The sequence below is a fragment of the Netta rufina genome (genome assembly GCF_964035555.1).
Source record: "Netta rufina genome assembly, chromosome: 24".
Classification (NCBI taxonomy): domain Eukaryota; kingdom Metazoa; phylum Chordata; class Aves; order Anseriformes; family Anatidae; genus Netta; species Netta rufina.
Window position 1 is genome coordinate 1412452 of NC_140148.1, and position 17056 is coordinate 1429507.

At 48.5% G+C, this 17056-nt stretch overlaps 1 protein-coding gene across 1 annotated transcript; it reads left to right on the forward strand.

Moving 5' to 3' along the window:
- Nucleotides 1-2634: 2634 nt before the first annotated feature.
- On the forward strand, nt 2635-9788 carry LOC311218359 (G protein-activated inward rectifier potassium channel 1-like; the record flags this gene model as incomplete). The annotated part of the gene is made up of 3 exons (XM_084301021.1): nt 2635-3285; nt 8780-8996; nt 9310-9788. 3 exons carry the CDS (start codon nt 2635-2637, stop codon nt 9786-9788), a joined length of 1347 nt encoding a protein of 448 aa, XP_084157147.1.
- Nucleotides 9789-17056: the final 7268 nt, after the last annotated feature.

Below are 17056 nucleotides of genomic sequence, written 5' to 3' on the forward strand. Positions count from 1 at the left end.
TGGCAGCTGGGGTGTTGGGAGGCTTGGGGGAGCCGGCGGTGGCTTTCTGGATTGTTTCTTCAGGGGGGGAGGTTAATGTGGAAGTGGAGCACACATGAAAATACTTCAGGATAAATTGGGGGATGTTTGGTGGCCAGGCATCAAGGGAGCAGCCAGATTCTTCTTTCAATAGAAACACAAGCCCTCCTGTTCTGAAAGGCCAGCACGTTAGCAATGGATATTCAAGCCCCAGTACACATCCTTTGGAAAATAGAACAGAATAGGTCACTTCCAATTGAACTACAATGATGATCAAGTCCAAGTGCCAGAGCACCTCAGGGCTACCCAAAAGTTCAAGTATATGAATGAGGGCATTGTCCAAACATCTCTCAAATGCTGACAAGCATGGGGCATCAACCAGCTCTCTAGACAGCCTATTCCAGTGTTTGACAACACTCATCGTAAAGAAATGTTTCCTCACGTCCATCCTGAGCCTTCCCTGGTGCAGCTTTGTGCTGTCCCCATGAATACCACCGTTGGTTCACAGGGAGCCCAAGTTGGCATCTCCCTCTCTGTTTCCCCTCAGGAAGCTGCTGAGAGCAACGAGGTCACCTCTCAGCCTCCTTTTCCCCAGACTGTATTATCCCAAGACACAACTCTGCATGTCACTGCTAGTCTTGTATTTTGTCTACAAATTCCATCCATTCTGGCACTAAGCAACAGGAGTTTGTCTGGGAAGACCCAGGCTTCTGCCTTCTACCTGGCGTTATGAAGAGCATCTATTAGAGCTGAAGGTCAGGATGGATCCCCACGTATGGGGAACGTGTATGGTTGCACATGCATGTACAACCTGGGAAGGGGGAACAGAAGAGGGAAAGCAGAGGAATGTGCTGCCCTGATGGACATACCCAGTATCGTGTGCTTGAACAAAAGAGCATCAGGTTGGCCCATGACTGAAGATGGTATCTACAGGCAAGCAGTATGGGTTTTCTGCTAATTAACCTCAAACACACCCTGAGGTACTCTTTGCACAGTAATCTTGCTGTTTTGGAACGCAGCCTCACCACTGTGTGTAGCAGTAACACTGCTACCTGTAGTGGTAAACAGAGAGTCATAATGAGCTTATTACTGTTTGGATAGGCTAACAAGTGCCAGATTTGTACAGCGCAAGCAGACAGTTTGCTGAATGGTGCATTTCCCTGGCAAGTTGAAGATTTATCTTCAAGGGAATTGAAACCGTACTCTTCTACCCTGGGTGAACACTTGAAACACAGCACCCATTTCATCTTCAAAAGCCTGAAAGTATCCAGACCTGGCAGTGACCGAGGCAGGAATTTTTAAAGACCTAAGTTTCAACTTTGGTACCTGTGGCCTTTCATGAACGTAACCCAAAATCTCTAAACTCCATCTACTTAAGCTGAGCCTAGTTAAGATGGGATTTGTGCCACTAACAGCAGATAAATATTGTCCCTTTCCCATATACTTGTATTCCTATTTTCAATGTAGCACACAAAGAATGAGGAAAAGTGAAAGAATGGATGAGAACGAAGTGTTAAATCCACAATATCTTAAGAATCATTAAACCAGTAAGGCTGACATGTTTAGTTCTTTCAGATTATTCTGGAAACAATACCATTAAAAATTAACAGTATTATTAAAAATTTAAAACATCCAAAATTAAACTTTGGGCAGACTGATAGTTTATTCAGTTCTCAGTCTAGAACTGAAGCAACACACCATCACCCGTTGTTACAGACTGTTTTCTAAAAATGTCATTAACTGCAGGCCACTACTTTGTAATGAAGATGATTTGCTGAAAATCAGGTGTTGAAATGAGTGACCTGAATAATAATACTGTTCTTATATAACTGAGAATTAAATTCAAATACTGATTATGTTTCAGAAAGAAACATTACAAATATTAATATGGCAGGCACAAAAGTCACTAGCCTAGCCCTATGCAGAGCTTCTAATGCAAGTAATAATTACAATTGCTGCTTTCAGACCTTTTCTGTCCATTAATATAAAAAACAAGAGCTGCATTAAAATCACTTAAGCTTCTAGGGAGCTGTCTTTCAAGCAGCTTCTCTGCTAGTTGGACCGTAAGCATAACTCCCAGACATAATCACAGTCTAATTCTGATAGACTTGCCTGTGTTTGCTCGGAATACTTATTTTCTTTTAAATGCAGTCTGAGGATTAGCATGCTCGCATCCCTTTAAAAGCTGACCTATTTCAGGAATTCCTTTTAAAATCCCTGGCGCTGCTGGCAGCACGGCCTCTCTCGGCGGATGCCTCGCTGCCGCTCCCATCATTATTCTCACTCCGCTACCGGGGTGCTACAGTGAGCCGAGATTTGGGCAGAGCGACGAGCGAGGCGCCGGCTGCGAGCAGCTTGGACCAAACCACAGCAGCCAGCTCCTGCCCAGCCTGGGAGCGACGCTCAGCACCCCGTTGTCTACGGGCAACACCGAGCTGACCACCGGACCCCACAGGCCTCAGCGAGCCAGCCCCCGGCCACCGGCAGCGAGCTCCGCTCCGCCCCGCTGCCGCCCACCGCTCCGGCTCTCCCGCTGGCTGCGCAGCCTCGCCGGCTGGCTGCATCTCCGTGGGGATCCCTGCACTCCCCCCGTGGCCCACCGAAGGGCTTGGCGGCATGGCTGCGGTGCGCAGGAAGTTTGGGGATGAGTACCAGGCGGTGGGCCCAGGCGGCGGCGGTGCCCGCAGAGAGCGGCAGCGCTTCGTGGACAAGAACGGGCGCTGCAACGTGCAGCACGGCAACCTGGGTGGCGAGAGCAGCCGTTACCTGTCCGACCTCTTCACCACACTGGTGGACCTCAAGTGGCGCTGGAACCTGCTCATCTTCCTGCTGACCTACACGGTCGCCTGGCTGGTCATGGCTTCGATGTGGTGGGGCATCGCCTACCTGCGAGGGGACCTGCACCGGGCGCACGATGACACCTACAGCCCGTGCGTGGCCAACGTGTACAACTTTCCCTCCGCCTTCCTCTTCTTCATAGAGACCGAAGCCACCATCGGCTACGGGCACCGCTACATTACCGAGCGCTGCCCTGAGGGCATCGTGCTCTTCCTCTTCCAGTCGCTGCTGGGTTCCATTGTCGACGCGTTCCTCATCGGCTGCATGTTCATCAAGATGTCCCAGCCCAAGAAGCGAGCCGAGACCCTCATGTTCAGCCGCGCCGCAGTCGTCTCGCAGCGGGATGGCAAGCTCTGCCTCATGTTCCGCGTGGGCAACCTCCGCAACAGCCACATGGTTTCTGCCCAGATCCGCTGCAAGCTGATCAAGGTGAGGCTCGGCGAGGCAGCAGGAGGGCTGAGGTACCCCGGTTGTGGTGGGTGATGCTGGGAGGGCACGGCTCGAGGGCAAACACACGCAGTAAGAGCAACCCCGCTGCCCTGCCTGGTGGTGCGTGGGCGAGGGGACTTGGCTGGGGTGGGACAGAGTTTCAGAAGAAACTGCGGTGATTGCCTCCAGCAGGAGCCAGGGAAGAGGCAAGCAGGTGGAGGGGAAAAGACAGTCTCACCAGAGGGGGGTTGTGAGGCTGGTGGGAAGCCAGCTTGCTCAGGAAGGATGTGTGAAGATGCAGGGAGGAATACCAAGGCATGCCCCTTCACGGGTGAATAAGGAATCGATCTCAGCATTTGCTGAGAACAAAGATCAACCTTGACCCTGTTTTTCCCATGGGAAAACTCGGGGAGCTCTAGCTCGCAATTTCTCACCCCACGGGTCCTGCCAGTGGCCCTCTGGCATTGCAGAGGGTCTGTGTCATGAGCTTGAGTGGAAAAGCCCTTTAACTGTCACCAATATCCATTTATTAGGCACTGACAGTGGTCCGTGTAATTTAGAATGCAAGAAAGAACTGGAATTCAAAGGAGATCACATCCAAAAAAAATAAAGAAAATAAAGGAGACGGTTTGGCAGCCACAGAAGTTCTCAGATACACCGGGCAAGAGTAGCATGGAAGGAAAATACTGTGTGCAGTTGTGTCAGAAATGTTCCGTATTCTGTATGGTAATCCTCTTTTTGGAACAACTGTTTGGCCATTTTAATAATCTGCAGGAAGAAGCCTGATACCGGAGATGACAGGACAGTGGTAAATGTGGAGGGCTGCTTTTCCTCTGTTTTGTGCAGAATGCTTGACTTAGCTGTGAATTTGGCTTGTCACAGAATACCTCGGAGATCTGCTAAGATTCAAAAAGAGTCTGAATATGTACATGGAAACAGACTGCCCAGAATTATAGAAGAGCCATTTCTGTAGGAATCAGCAAGCCAGATAATCCATTATTTTTCCTGATCGTTAGCATTAGAAATGAGCAGAAAGCCTCTGCTAAAGTATTTATTTCTGGCCCTCATCCAAGATGGAATGCAAGCCGAGGTGGAATAGGAGCAGCGCCACAGTTGGGATTTGACAATGACAGTAATTCATTGCAAACTTCTTTTGAAATAAGACACTGAGCACGCAGCCTGGTGCTAACAGTTCAGTTGCTACACAATGCTTGGTATATATAGAAAACATGAGGGCATTCGAGAGACCTGCTTGGCTGATTCCCACAATCGCTGTTTCATAGATGAGGCAGTGGATCACTGAGGAATATTTGATTTCTTACACATTAGCATCATGCCCATGACTTGTCTTCAAGCTGCTTTGCGACCTTTGGCAAAGCTGAGCTATGGACACAAGAAGGTTTGAAAGGGGATGTTTGTGTACTACCTGCACCCTCAGTCCTTACTACACGGGTTGTTTTCTAGCCTCTTCTTGGTTCCCAGGTCTCTTTTTAAATCCTCATCAGTTTGTCGAGGTGCCTCCTTCAGCTGGACACGCTGTTCCAAGCAGTCGCAGCGGCTGTTCCAGCAGCATGTGAATTCACATCAGCTGCCTTGCTGGAGCTTCCTTTGTGTGTCCTGTAAACCGATGGTGAATGTGACGTAGCTCACAAACCATTTCTCTCTAGCAAGTCCTGCCTTCCTGCGAGCTGTGCCTTCAGCTGTGCTGCGTGCAGCGCTGCTGACAGCTGATCTTGCTACACTTCTGCATCCGATTAGATAGCAAGATGTTTTTCCTTGTGTCACAGTGAAACAATGTGAAGGGATATGTCTTATCATGCCTTCCCACTTGAGACAGAAGCCGTATTTTGTACTGAACATAGTGTTTCAGCAGGACCAAGGGAGCCCCACGGATTTACCTTTGCAAAGAAAGTACACCAATCGAAGTCTGCCCCAATGGCATTTACTACTAGCATGTTACATGCCCTCAGATAATCAGCAGATTGCACTGGTGCCATCAAGCAGTGCTGGCTCTTTTTTGGTCCAGGGCACTGCCTAGCAATGTGGCACAGTGATGGCACAGAGAGGTTTGGAGCCCTTTTTGGACCCTGTTGTGGAGAGTTAGACAACAGTTACAAGACTATGTGTGCTTGTTTCAATAACAACTTTTCCAGAAACCTGAGTCTTTCTAATTTACACTGAGGGCTCTAAAAGAGGGGAAAAGCAAACTCTGGGGGCAAGAACCACAAAAAAGCTTGTTGGAACTAGCTGCTGAAAAAGTGCAGTTCCAGGTTTTGGCTTTTTCAGTGTCACAGCCTGTTAGTTCCCAGTGTGCCTGAGGAGCCTGGTGATAACAGCAACAAGCAGCATCCACCATATGGTGATTGATTTTTTTTTAAATTAGCCGTGATACCTATTTGTATCTTTTCTTGATGGGACTACAGATTTCACTGATAAACATGATAGTGTTGGTGTTTCACACCACAGCATTTCAGCTGGTGGTATGGGACATTTTGATTCAGAAAGCCAAGGAATGTAAAATCATCATGGACTGATTTCAGCATGTGCTAAGTAATAGTTTTAAAATTGAACTGTGAGGCACGGTAGTCAAACAGCCTGTGCAGTGTGAGTTATGACAGGCATACACCTATTCTTTGAGCTGTCCTAATTAAGTTTTGAATGAGCAGGAAGCAGACAGAACTGTAACTAAAGGTTTGCAGATGGCAGGCGATAGGCATGGCAAATAAGTCAGAAGACCAATTATACTGTGATCTCAATCACTCGGTAAGCAGGGCGCATGCAGATGGGGCAAATGAGATGCTTTTTAGAATCAAAGAATCATTCAGGTTAGAAATGGACCTCAGGAGGTCTCCAGTCCTGCTCAAAGCAGGGTGAGCTAGACAGTCAGACCGGGCTGCTCAGGGCTTTATCCAGTCTCATTTTGGAATCATCTAAGAAAGAGACTGTGCAGCCTTGCTGGGCAAACTCTTCCACTGCTTAACTGTCCAAATAGCGGAGGAGTTTTTCTTAAATTAAATCTGAACTTCACGTTTATACTTATGCCTGCTCTCTCTCATGCTCCCGCTGTGCAGTGCTGTGAAGAGCCTGGCTCCATCTTATTAATTACATTCCTCTTCAGTTTTGGAAGGTTGCTATTAGATTTCCCTCGAAGCCATCTCTTCTTTGGCCTGAAAAAGCCCAACCTTATTGTAATAGTATATTATTATAATAATATAACTGCATCATGTCTAGTTAAAGAAGGATGTGCATAAACAGGATTTAGAAAAGTACCAAGAATGAATGAAGAACAGGAGCGAAGAGTAAGAGGGCATAAAATGTTTGGCCAGACACAAAAACAGACTAAAGGATGATGTGATGCAAATCTGCCTTGTAATAAGAAATAAAACAAAAATCCAGTGGCAGAAAACTACAGGAGAAAATATTGCTGACTGTTTACAGCCCTGTGCCCTCTTCTGTGCTCCTCTGAAAAAAATAAAAATAAAAAAAAAAAAGCCAAAAAAAAAATGATGGCTATTAAACTATTTTGTTTAGGTTCATTTCATTTCATTTAACAAATAAGTTTATTTTGAAAATTCTCCATGCCCTGCATAAATCAGTCATGTGTGTAGATGCCGAATACCTCAAGCACAACCTTTTGCTTTCTCCCAGATCTGTAACCTCTAATCCTTGCTGGATTTGTTTACTGTTGAGTGAATTTGATCAAAAACTATTCCCCAGAGAAAAAACGGTTTCTAGATGAAACAGGTCTTAACTCACTCAGGCAGTGATTTTTGCAAATACACACGTCTTTGGCTAGGGAATTGTATTCGATAAAACTTTGGAAGAACTGGAGGTTTAGACGTGGGTTCACAGAGTTCATGCTGAGCCTCGTTACCTTTGAGCAAAGATCATCCATCGCCAGCTGATCTGTGCACCTGCTGAACAGTAGCCAGGCAACAAAAGCCGCGGCGAAGTCTGCAGCTCGGTTCTGCTGGCTCCCTCAGGGAAAGAGGAGGGCTATTTCTGCAGTAGTTTGATTACACTTTGCGTACAACAGAACATCATGACTGCTAAATAGTAGTGAATTTGATCCCTATTACTTTCTATTGCTTTCCTTTACCTCTCAGAGCACTAATAATCCTCAAGAACATTTTTACAAGCAAGCAGCCGACATTTTCCCTGTCCTCATCGCTAGTGGAGAAACCATTTCTTGTCTAAGGGAGAACTTGGTTATTTAGAGGGGAAGATATTTTTTTTTCCTGAGCATAAAAGCAGACACATAGCACATAAATGAAATAAAGCATTGTATTTAGTAAGGAGCAGCACTCCAGCAGCTACCTAACTGGTTATGTAATGGCAGGAAACGCCAGGCAGGCAGATATTTAGCATTTTTAAGATGCAAGTGAAGCAGAGAGATGATCTGAAAGTATGGCAGTTGCTTAGAGGTTGTTTGTTTTTTTTATTTTATTTTTTTTTTTTTTAAAGACAGAAACTTTCATTGAGGAAAACCAATCCAATCTAAGTCAACAGCAAAACTGCTGGCTTCAGCTTGTCCCCTGTGACTAATGGATGGAGTTTCCAAGCAATGAAACCAATACATTTGTCAGTACTAATGCAACACAGCTAGAACTATTTAGTAACTATGTCATCAGCTATCATTTATCATCAATAATAAGCTTCTCAAAGAGTTATGTGCTTTCTAACCAAGCAATAAGCAGACAGGAATTTAAATGGGATTTTCAATAGGCTCTGCAAAGCATCAGTTTTACCCGGCAATTTCCACCAGAGACCTTCAAGGCAATCAGCTGAGGATCTGCCTGGTCGACTGCAGTACGCCTTCAGTTACACTTTGAATACCAGGAAAATCGTAGGGAGCTAGGAAAGAAAAAGCTAACCTATCAGTATTTTATAATGGACCTGGGAAATTATACAAACACAGCACTCAGCTTAATAATGACCATAAGAAATACTGAACAGTAGGTGGTACATACCAATTAGGAAGTGATGATAGCATTGCTAACAGTGATTCGGATGATTTTGTGGAACTGTGATGCACCAGACATGCTCTACTATTACTGTGCTGCTTACCTTAAAGTCCTTTGAGTCCTGAGAACATCACAGTTCCTGCAAACCAAAATGAGTAACATAAAAGTAATGCAATGGGAATTCAGACAATGGATTAAAATATGCCTGGCTCGTCAATTGTGTTCTCACTAATCACAGCTTTTGCTGCATAGCAAGTATCTGTTATCAGGCATGTAGTACCTGATGTTTTTGTCAGGGATTTGTAAAATACGTATGTGTCATAATCCAGTTTGAGATCTGGTGGAATGATGAGAAATGTCAGAGTTAGTCATACACGTTAGCTTCGTAGTCTTTAGCATTACCTGTATCTCCGTATGATGACCTGATACAGAGATAACAATGTCACGAAAGAGGCAGGTTTAAATTTCATTGCATTGCTTCTTGCGTTTTGCTTCACACAGTGTTTACTGAACTGTTTTTTCGTCTTTAGTCCCGACAGACACCGGAGGGGGAATTTCTGCCACTAGACCAGTGTGAACTGGATGTTGGATTTGGAACTGGAGCTGACCAGCTGTTTTTAGTTTCCCCATTAACCATCTGTCATGAAATTAACTCAAAGAGCCCCTTTTTCTGTCTCTCACAAAGATCACTAAGAAGCGAGCAATTTGAAATAGTTGTCATCCTTGAAGGAATCGTTGAGACTACCGGTAAGCTTTAGAGTAAGACGCATGCTCTAATTTTCAGTCTTTGTCTTCAGCCCTGGTATTTTGAGCGAGGCAGTTGTCAATCCTTGCAGGCTCCTGCATGCTCCAGAACATCCTGCCATAGGTTACTGACATTCCCTGGCTACAGAAGACCTCCCTTTGCCATTACTGGTGCCCAAAATGGCCAATGCAGCCGAGAAGAGATGCACCCTGCCACTCCTTGAGTACAACACCCTTATGTGATTCCTGTATTAAGGAACATTGCTGGTCTGCGTGCTCGTGTTACAATGCCATGCTCTTGTCTCTGTTTCCACAGGAATGACATGTCAAGCTAGAACCTCGTATACAGAAGATGAAGTTCTTTGGGGTCACAGATTCCTGCCAGTAATGTCCCTGGAAGATGGCTTTTTCCGTGTCGATTATTCTCAGTTTCATGCTACATTTGAAGTCCCCACTCCTCCTTACAGTGTTAAAGAGCAAGAAGAAAACCTCTCTCTGTCATCTTCTTTGAACAGTCCTATTGATAACAACAAGACCAGAAGAGAAAAGGTTTGTTCACTTGACTGCATTGACATTGCAGGAGAGAAAAACAAGCTCCCTTTTAAACTTCAGAAGATCAGCTCGAGAAAGGAAGACCTTCCGAGAAGAGCCCTGAGAATGAGTTCCAGTAACACGGGGAAGACTTGCAGTACCGGAGATCTCTTGAATATTCAAGAAATGAGTCCCATCTCCAATGGTGAAGATGGTGATGAGAGGATACAGCTGAAAGCCTTAAAAATGAATGCTGAGGCTTAGACTCAGTCTAACAGCAATCTCAAGTTCCAGAAGAAGCTTCCAACTACACGTGTTCTAGAGATGAAATGGGAAGATTATTTGCCTGCCAATCTTTGCAAAATGAACTCTGATCACCTCTCTTAAGAGCAGAATCAACATGAGTCATTGTTCATAAACTACATGCAAGACTGCTGACCTGAAAGAGTTTTCTTACAGTAATGAAATAATTTGGTTTTGCTACATTCAGGAAGAATGATCCTTTTTGTATAATTGTTCTGTACACATCTAATTTAGGTAGCATAATAGGAATTTGAGGGGCAGTAAGGTTAGACTGTTGTGCCAAAGAGGTCACTGCCCTAATGTCATTTATCAGCATGCTCGTTGCAAATCCACATCGTCTTCCATATTTGTAGATGCTTTTTCACGAAGCAAGGACCTTATCCTTATTGCAGAGTAATATATTCAGAGATCAAGGCAAAAAAGGTGTAAAACCAGCTAAAACAGAGTCTTGTGCTGGTCAGATCTTGGACTGTTCCTGCTGTAACAGCTGAACACAGGAAGAATCTGTGATGCTACTCAGTTGTAGTCCAGTTCCCTGCATTATCCTGTTGGAAGGCTGCCCTCCTGTAAGCCGAGAGGCACGCATCCTTCTTTCTCAGTGTTTGTGGCATGCCAGCTCCCTGCCCCCAGCCTCCTTCACTGTCACGCAGGTAAAGGAGGCGGTTTGCAACAGCCCTTTGTGTCATTGGTCTTGCACAAGCTCTCATAAAAGTCAGGATGATTTATTCTGTCCAAAATTAGACCCCACTGTTTGATTGCATGGATTACAAGTTGGATATTAATGGCTGTATCACCACTCACTGTGAAAGGAACACAAGGTGAGTAGCTCAGAGGTCAATACCTCAAGTTAGCGCTACGTTTCATACCTCAACTCCCTGAGTTGTTAGTTTGGAGACTCCTTGTAAGTAGATGAAAACAAAACACTAATTAAACTTTCAGCCATTACAGGAATAGACAATACCATGCACACACCTCAGAGTTTCACCAACAGTAAGGGTCTTTGATGTGGCTCGTTCTCTTTTGTTATGTTTGCCTTCCCTACTCGTGTATGATTCTCAATCATTTTGTGGATTTGAAATTTATAATATGCAATTTATTGCAAGGTAGAACTCTGCAATAATAGTAAATTAATATTAAATAAATATATAAAGATAGTGAAACAAAAGACATCACAGGTCTGTAACATGTTAAGTGCGTGGTCAAGAGAGTCATTCTCAAAGTGCTTTTGCTAATCATGGTAATTCCAGTAGTTGAATATTTTCGATTATCCACAAAATATGTGATGAAATGACCAAAAAGATGTCAGCGAAGATTTACACAACAGCTTTTGGTATTCACTATTTCTTTAAAGTGCCATACAGCATTTTCTAGGTGACTGTCCCAAATAAGAGGGAAAAACACTCTTCTAGCTTTAAAACAAATCTTGCATAATGGCAACCGTTTGCCTTACTGGATGTCACAAAACAGTGAGAACTAGAATTTGATTTTCTTAAATTTCCTCCAGAATAATCACAATTCTCTCCAGATATCCTGCTGCCTGTCTTAACCCGTGAAAGCGATCAGCTTTCTTCCAGCAGGTCATGAGCAAGCACAACCACACCTTGTTTTGTACGACACAACATTCCGCAGCTACGGGGCACTTATCACTCGCAGAACCCTCCGTGACAGAACCACCCAACTCTGCCCTGGCTACACGGACAGAATTTGATCAAATTAGGGGGGAAAATCCTACAGCCCCAGCAATGGCAACGTGCGCTGTGTGACTGAGGCAGAGGAAAAGGAGGTGAAGATGCATGTAGCTTGGATAAATCACTACTGACTCTTTTTAATCTCCTGCCCATGTTCACACTGATACATTGCACAGGTTAGGGTTTGCTTGGTGTGTTTTTTTTGCCCCCAACACCAACTCGAGCGCTATACACACGCCGAAATCTGCTTCTGTACACTAAATGCACTACTCTGGGGTACTCAGATCCCCAGCAATGACTCTGCACGGCCAGAACTGGCATAAAACGGCCCTTAGGTGCTGCCACTTCCCACAGACGGCGACAAAATCGTTTTGCCACCGGCTCTCGGCCCCCGTGAGCCTGGGGAGGCTCCAGGCGGGCGCCGCCTGCCCCCTGCTGCCCGTCGCAGGCTGAGGCAGTCGGCGGCCCCCGCCGCCCGGGGCCCACTGCGCATGCTCGGGGCGCACCGCAGCATGCCGGGAAATGTAGTACGTGCGGAAGAGGGGGTGCGGTGCGCCTTGCTGGGCCGCGCGGCACGCTGGGATATGTAGTCTGGCGAGGGGCTTGCTGTCGGCCATGTTGGGCCGCGTGGCACGCTGGGATGTGTAGTTTCGGGCCGCCATGCTGCGCCCCGTTGCATGCTGGGAATTGTAGTTTTTATTATTGTTGATTATTATATTTATTATTATATTTTTTTCCTCCTGTGGGGACAGCGCCCCTGCTGTCCTCAGGGGTTCCCTACTGGGGGAGGATAACGGGCTGGCCCATACCCAGCAAGGGGTCCAAGTCCCCCAAAATGGCCAAGGCACCCCAAAATGGCCCCACATCCCCAACACCGCCGTCTCTGGGCGCATGCACACAGCCTGCAAGAGAGCCAGGGACACATTTTTTGTCCTTTGCTGGGCAAAGTTCCCTTTGCATTACCGAATCAGGGACACTGAGGCATCATTGGCCCCTTCCCATGTGCGGTGGTTTGAGGGGTGCCCTGCAAAATGGACGCCAGCGAGGGGAAGGATGAGCTGGAGGCGCTCGGTGGTGACCACGTTGCTCCCCGGGTGGATCCCTCACCAACTGCTTCAGCCTCCCCAGAGGATCACTTTGCCCCAGGAGGCTTCTTATCTTGCTGCATCTAATCTAATACCAACATCCTAATTGGTGACAAAGATGGGGCTATAAACACCAAGAGATTTCTACTCTTTCAATGAGGGGTTCACACAGGGCACAAGCCAATCATCGTGCTCAGGATTTATGGACATGGTGATCAGGGATTTGCATCCCCCTGGCCAGGATGGCCCCACACTTCACAGCTACCATAACAGAAGCATTTGCTGCTGCAGTTTCCCTTTCCCTCGCCATGCAGCACAATTGTTTCCCATTAATGCAGAGAGGGAAGATAGCTCGTGGAAATGGTGTTTTGGTGGTCAAGGGCCAGATCCAGCCCCAGGCACTGCTGAGCTCAGACTGCCACACCGCAAATCACAACACTGGAGTGATGCTGTTTTATCAGCCAGCAATGATAATCCTCAAGGTCCTCCCCAAGCCTTAAAATCACAGTGGGGCCATCCAAAACCCACTTGGGGATCCACAAGATCCCATGTGGTGGACACCAGCCTCCTGGGGAGCACAGCAGTCTCCTCTCCCTGCAGCCACAGTCTTGGAGCCAGTGACACCCAGAGGGGCGAAGGCTTGGCAGCACGGCCCCTTTCCACCAGGGCAAAACCAGAGGAAAATGGGCCCTTTGTATAGAAAATTGCCTGAGGGTGATTCAGACAGAGCTGACACCAGCGGCACCAACTGACACACTGCTTTGTGGCACGGGGGACACAGCTCATCTCCCACAGTCAAAGCAGAACCCCCCAATCCAGCCTCAAAATGAGGAAATTTGGGGGGGGAGGTTCAAATTCCCTTGTTGACCTGGCTGGGGAAAAGGAATCACACTGCTGAAGCGAGCATGGAGGCTCTGTATTTAGGAAGGTTGAAGCTACATGGTCACCCATGTCTTTTTAGGCTGCAATCCCCAGCTCGGCTGCACTGCCAGTAGCCACCAACTAGCCCAGGGCAACTCAGAGGGAAAATCCACAGTCATTGCAAAAAAAAAAAAAAAAAAAAAAAAAAAAACAACAGCCTGACGTGGCTGATAAAAAAACACGCCCAATGTCATCAGCCCTGAGCCACCAGCAGCGCAAGGCAGGATCTGATAGCCATCGCAACACACAACAGCTGCGTTAAGCCCCCCCGGACCCTCCTGCTGGCTGCCAGAAAAGCAGCCAGAAGCGTTTGACACCTCCGTGTGCCCCAGGGGTCGATGTGAACAAGGCCACGGAGGTTCACCCTGCAGCAGCACGGAGCTTGAGCCCGCTAACAGGCAGCAAAGGCAGCGTCTGCCTTTCCCGAGGCTGCGAGCTGCGACCCTCATTGAGTCTTCAGCGCTGCTGCAGCCGTCTGCCGTGTTTTGGGGGGGACATTCCTCCTCAGGGCAAACCCTCAGCAGGCTAAAACACCAGCCTGGCCTTCAAGAAATGGCTCATTGTCCTCAGGCCCAGTGGCCTGGGCCGGGCGGCCCTCGCCAGCCCTGGCCGCCGCGGCAAGGCTGGGGAACAAAAAGCCTCCTCTTGTGCAGCCTCCAAAGCTGGGCCAGCTCTGCCCTGAGCGCTCCCAGAAAAAAATTTGCGGCATGAGATCTGCAAACGCCGGAGAATTCGAGTGCTTCTCGGCCGGTGACCCCCAGGGATGTGCAATCCCGGTGCAAGGCTTCGAAGGCAGGTGGCAGAGGCTGCCACGGGTCCTGCCTGAGCCTTGCAGTTGGAAACCATTGAGCAGAGATTTTTTTAATATATAATATTTTTGTGTACAAATAAAACTCCCCTTGCATTGTTTTTAATGAATAATGCGCTCCCCGAACCACCTCCGTTTCCACAGATGAGGTTTTTTTTTTTTTTTTTTTTTTTGCTTCATGCCTCCAAATGAGAGAATGGCTTGCAGCAGAAATTAGATTTTTCCGCCCTAAAATGTGGTTTTGGTTTGCACACAACAGGACAGGGCTCAAGCTGCTACCGCATTCCCGCCTGCCCGGACCCGCGCCTGAGCAGATCTGAGCCCCATGCAGGGGCACATAACCCAGTTAATCTCAATGAGCATTTAAATCAAATTAGTTAAACTACATTAAACCCCTGTGAGGACACGGTTCAGAGTGGAAACGGCCTTAATGTGATTTCAGCTGACTTCCCTGCCACAATTTGCAAGTCAGAGAAATCGAGTTAAAGGCTGTTTTCATTCTGAACTCTGTCCACACAGGGCCTTAATGCAGTTTAATTAATCTGCTTTAAAATTGAGCCTGTCTTTCATTCGGACAACTTTACCTGACTCACCCTGGGGAAACAAAGCCCCCCCAGGGCTGGCGCAGCCGCGCTGAGAAGCGTTGGCCCACGAGCAGGGTCGGAGGCTGGAAAATCCTGGAGGGTTTGGAGAAAACAGAGATTATCCCTAATCCCAGAGGGGGCTGCTTTGGGGTGAAGCCACCCGCACTGGGCCTCCCAGAGCCCGGCAGGGCCGCGGGCACTGGGGCCAGGCTGGCTCTGCTGGCCTGGCTGCTGCTCCCCGATGCTTATCGCCACTTAACAAAGTTTTCTCCTCGCTGGCAGAGAGCAGGCAGCTGAAACCAGCCGCATTAATCCCCCGCTTCGCTCCCAGAGAGGCCGTGGTGGCTGGGAATTGCCGGCCGGCAGCCCGAGGAGGCTGGGGCTGGGAAGAGCTCCGCACACCGAACCCCAAAACTTTAATCACCCCACATCCTCCAGCTGCTCCCTGACCCCTTCCTCATCTCTTTACTTGGTTTATGGCCATTTAACAGAGTTAAAGGAGGAAAAGGACAGAGGCAGCCACCTGCTAGGATCAATCCCACCCACAGACCCCTTTTATTTAGGGGTTTCTCACGTGCACAAACCTCTGCCCCACACGTTTCAGGGTCCCTTGAGGTCCCCGACACCAAAACCCAGGGGCTCAGCGTGATCCTGAGCCTCCAGCACAGGGATTTGGGCTCCCCAGCAGCCCAGGGCAGTTCTCTCCACTCCTCACTTCCCCTTTTCCCTGCAAAGGTAAAACGCCGGCTCCATAAAGGAGCTCCAATTAAAAGGGAGTTAATGACTTAATGAATCATAACAAAATCTGCTTGCATTAGCATTGAACCACTGACCCTTTCTCGTTGCGGCTACCAGCTTTTTAATTGGATGCGTTTTTATTTCCTTCCCGGCCATTTGGCTGCTGCCTGAGCTTGCCCGGGGAGCAAAGGGGGCTCTGGAGGTGGGGGGGGGACAGGACAAGCCCACCCTGGAAGGCAGCCCCCCAGCACCCAGCCTGCTCCAGCACGGACCTGAAGCCTCGGCCCCTCTCCAGCCCTTGCTCCTTCATCCCCTGCTGATAAGGATCGGCAGCACCGCAGGAAACAAAGCCCTTTGTGATGCTCAGAGCCTCGCAAAACCCCAAAATGAGCTCCCCCAGGCCCCCTCCAGCACACCGCCCACCTTAGAGCCCCAGCAGAGCAGCCACGAGATCTGGACAGGGCTGGACTCTCCTCCTTGTCAGCTCATTAACTGCTCATTAATTCCTTATCACATGCTGGGGAGCAGCTGGGGAGGGGGGTTCCTCTCGCCAAAGCCTGGCACAACCGTGCCCCCCCCGCGGATGCTCATGCTTTGAGCTGCAGGAGCATCCTCTGCCGAGGATCCTCATCCTCTTCTCACCCCGCTGGCTTTTTTGGGGGGGTCCCGCAGACCCCAGCCCGCAGTGGGCTCTGCCTGCTTTCCCCCCTCCCTTTTTTGACACTTCCCCCGTTCAGCTGGGGCTCCCCCGAGGCTGCACCCACCCGAAAGGCAGCACCCGCCGCGGGCGATCGATGGCTGTGCCGCTGCCGTTCATGTTATATTTATTGCCAGCTGCACTCAGCCCAGCTCCCTATCGCGGAGGGGCTCTAAAAGCATTTCCATCTGAGCCCAAACGTTGCAGGAAGGGCTGGAAGGAGCCAGCCTGGGCTGGCAAGGGTGGGAAAAGGCTTGGTGGAGGCTGGGGGAAAGCCCTAGGACCCTTTTTTATTTTTTAGGTTGGTGGGAGCTGCTTTGCTGGGGAGGTGCAGGGTTTCTGCGCTGTTACCTGAATGTGCTGGAAGGGAAGGAGCAGTCCCCAGCTCATTTAAAGCAAAGATAAAAGAGGAAAATTTCCATTTGGGCGGGACGCGGCCGGGCTTTGGTGAGGGTCTCTGACACTGGGGTGTTCTCAGGGGGGAAATGACCCCTCCCTGGGAAGCGCTGGCGCATCGCGCACAGCCTGGAGCAACGCGGGGAGATGCTCTCACTCCACCCTGGTGCTTCTGGACCGGGACCACCTCATCCCACCAGCCCCATCTCCGTCCCCAGCACACATGAGGATGGGCTGGGCTCAGCACACCCTGCGCCGGGACAAATCCTGCCCTCTCCCGCTGCATCCATCCCCTCGGACCACAGCCCCTAA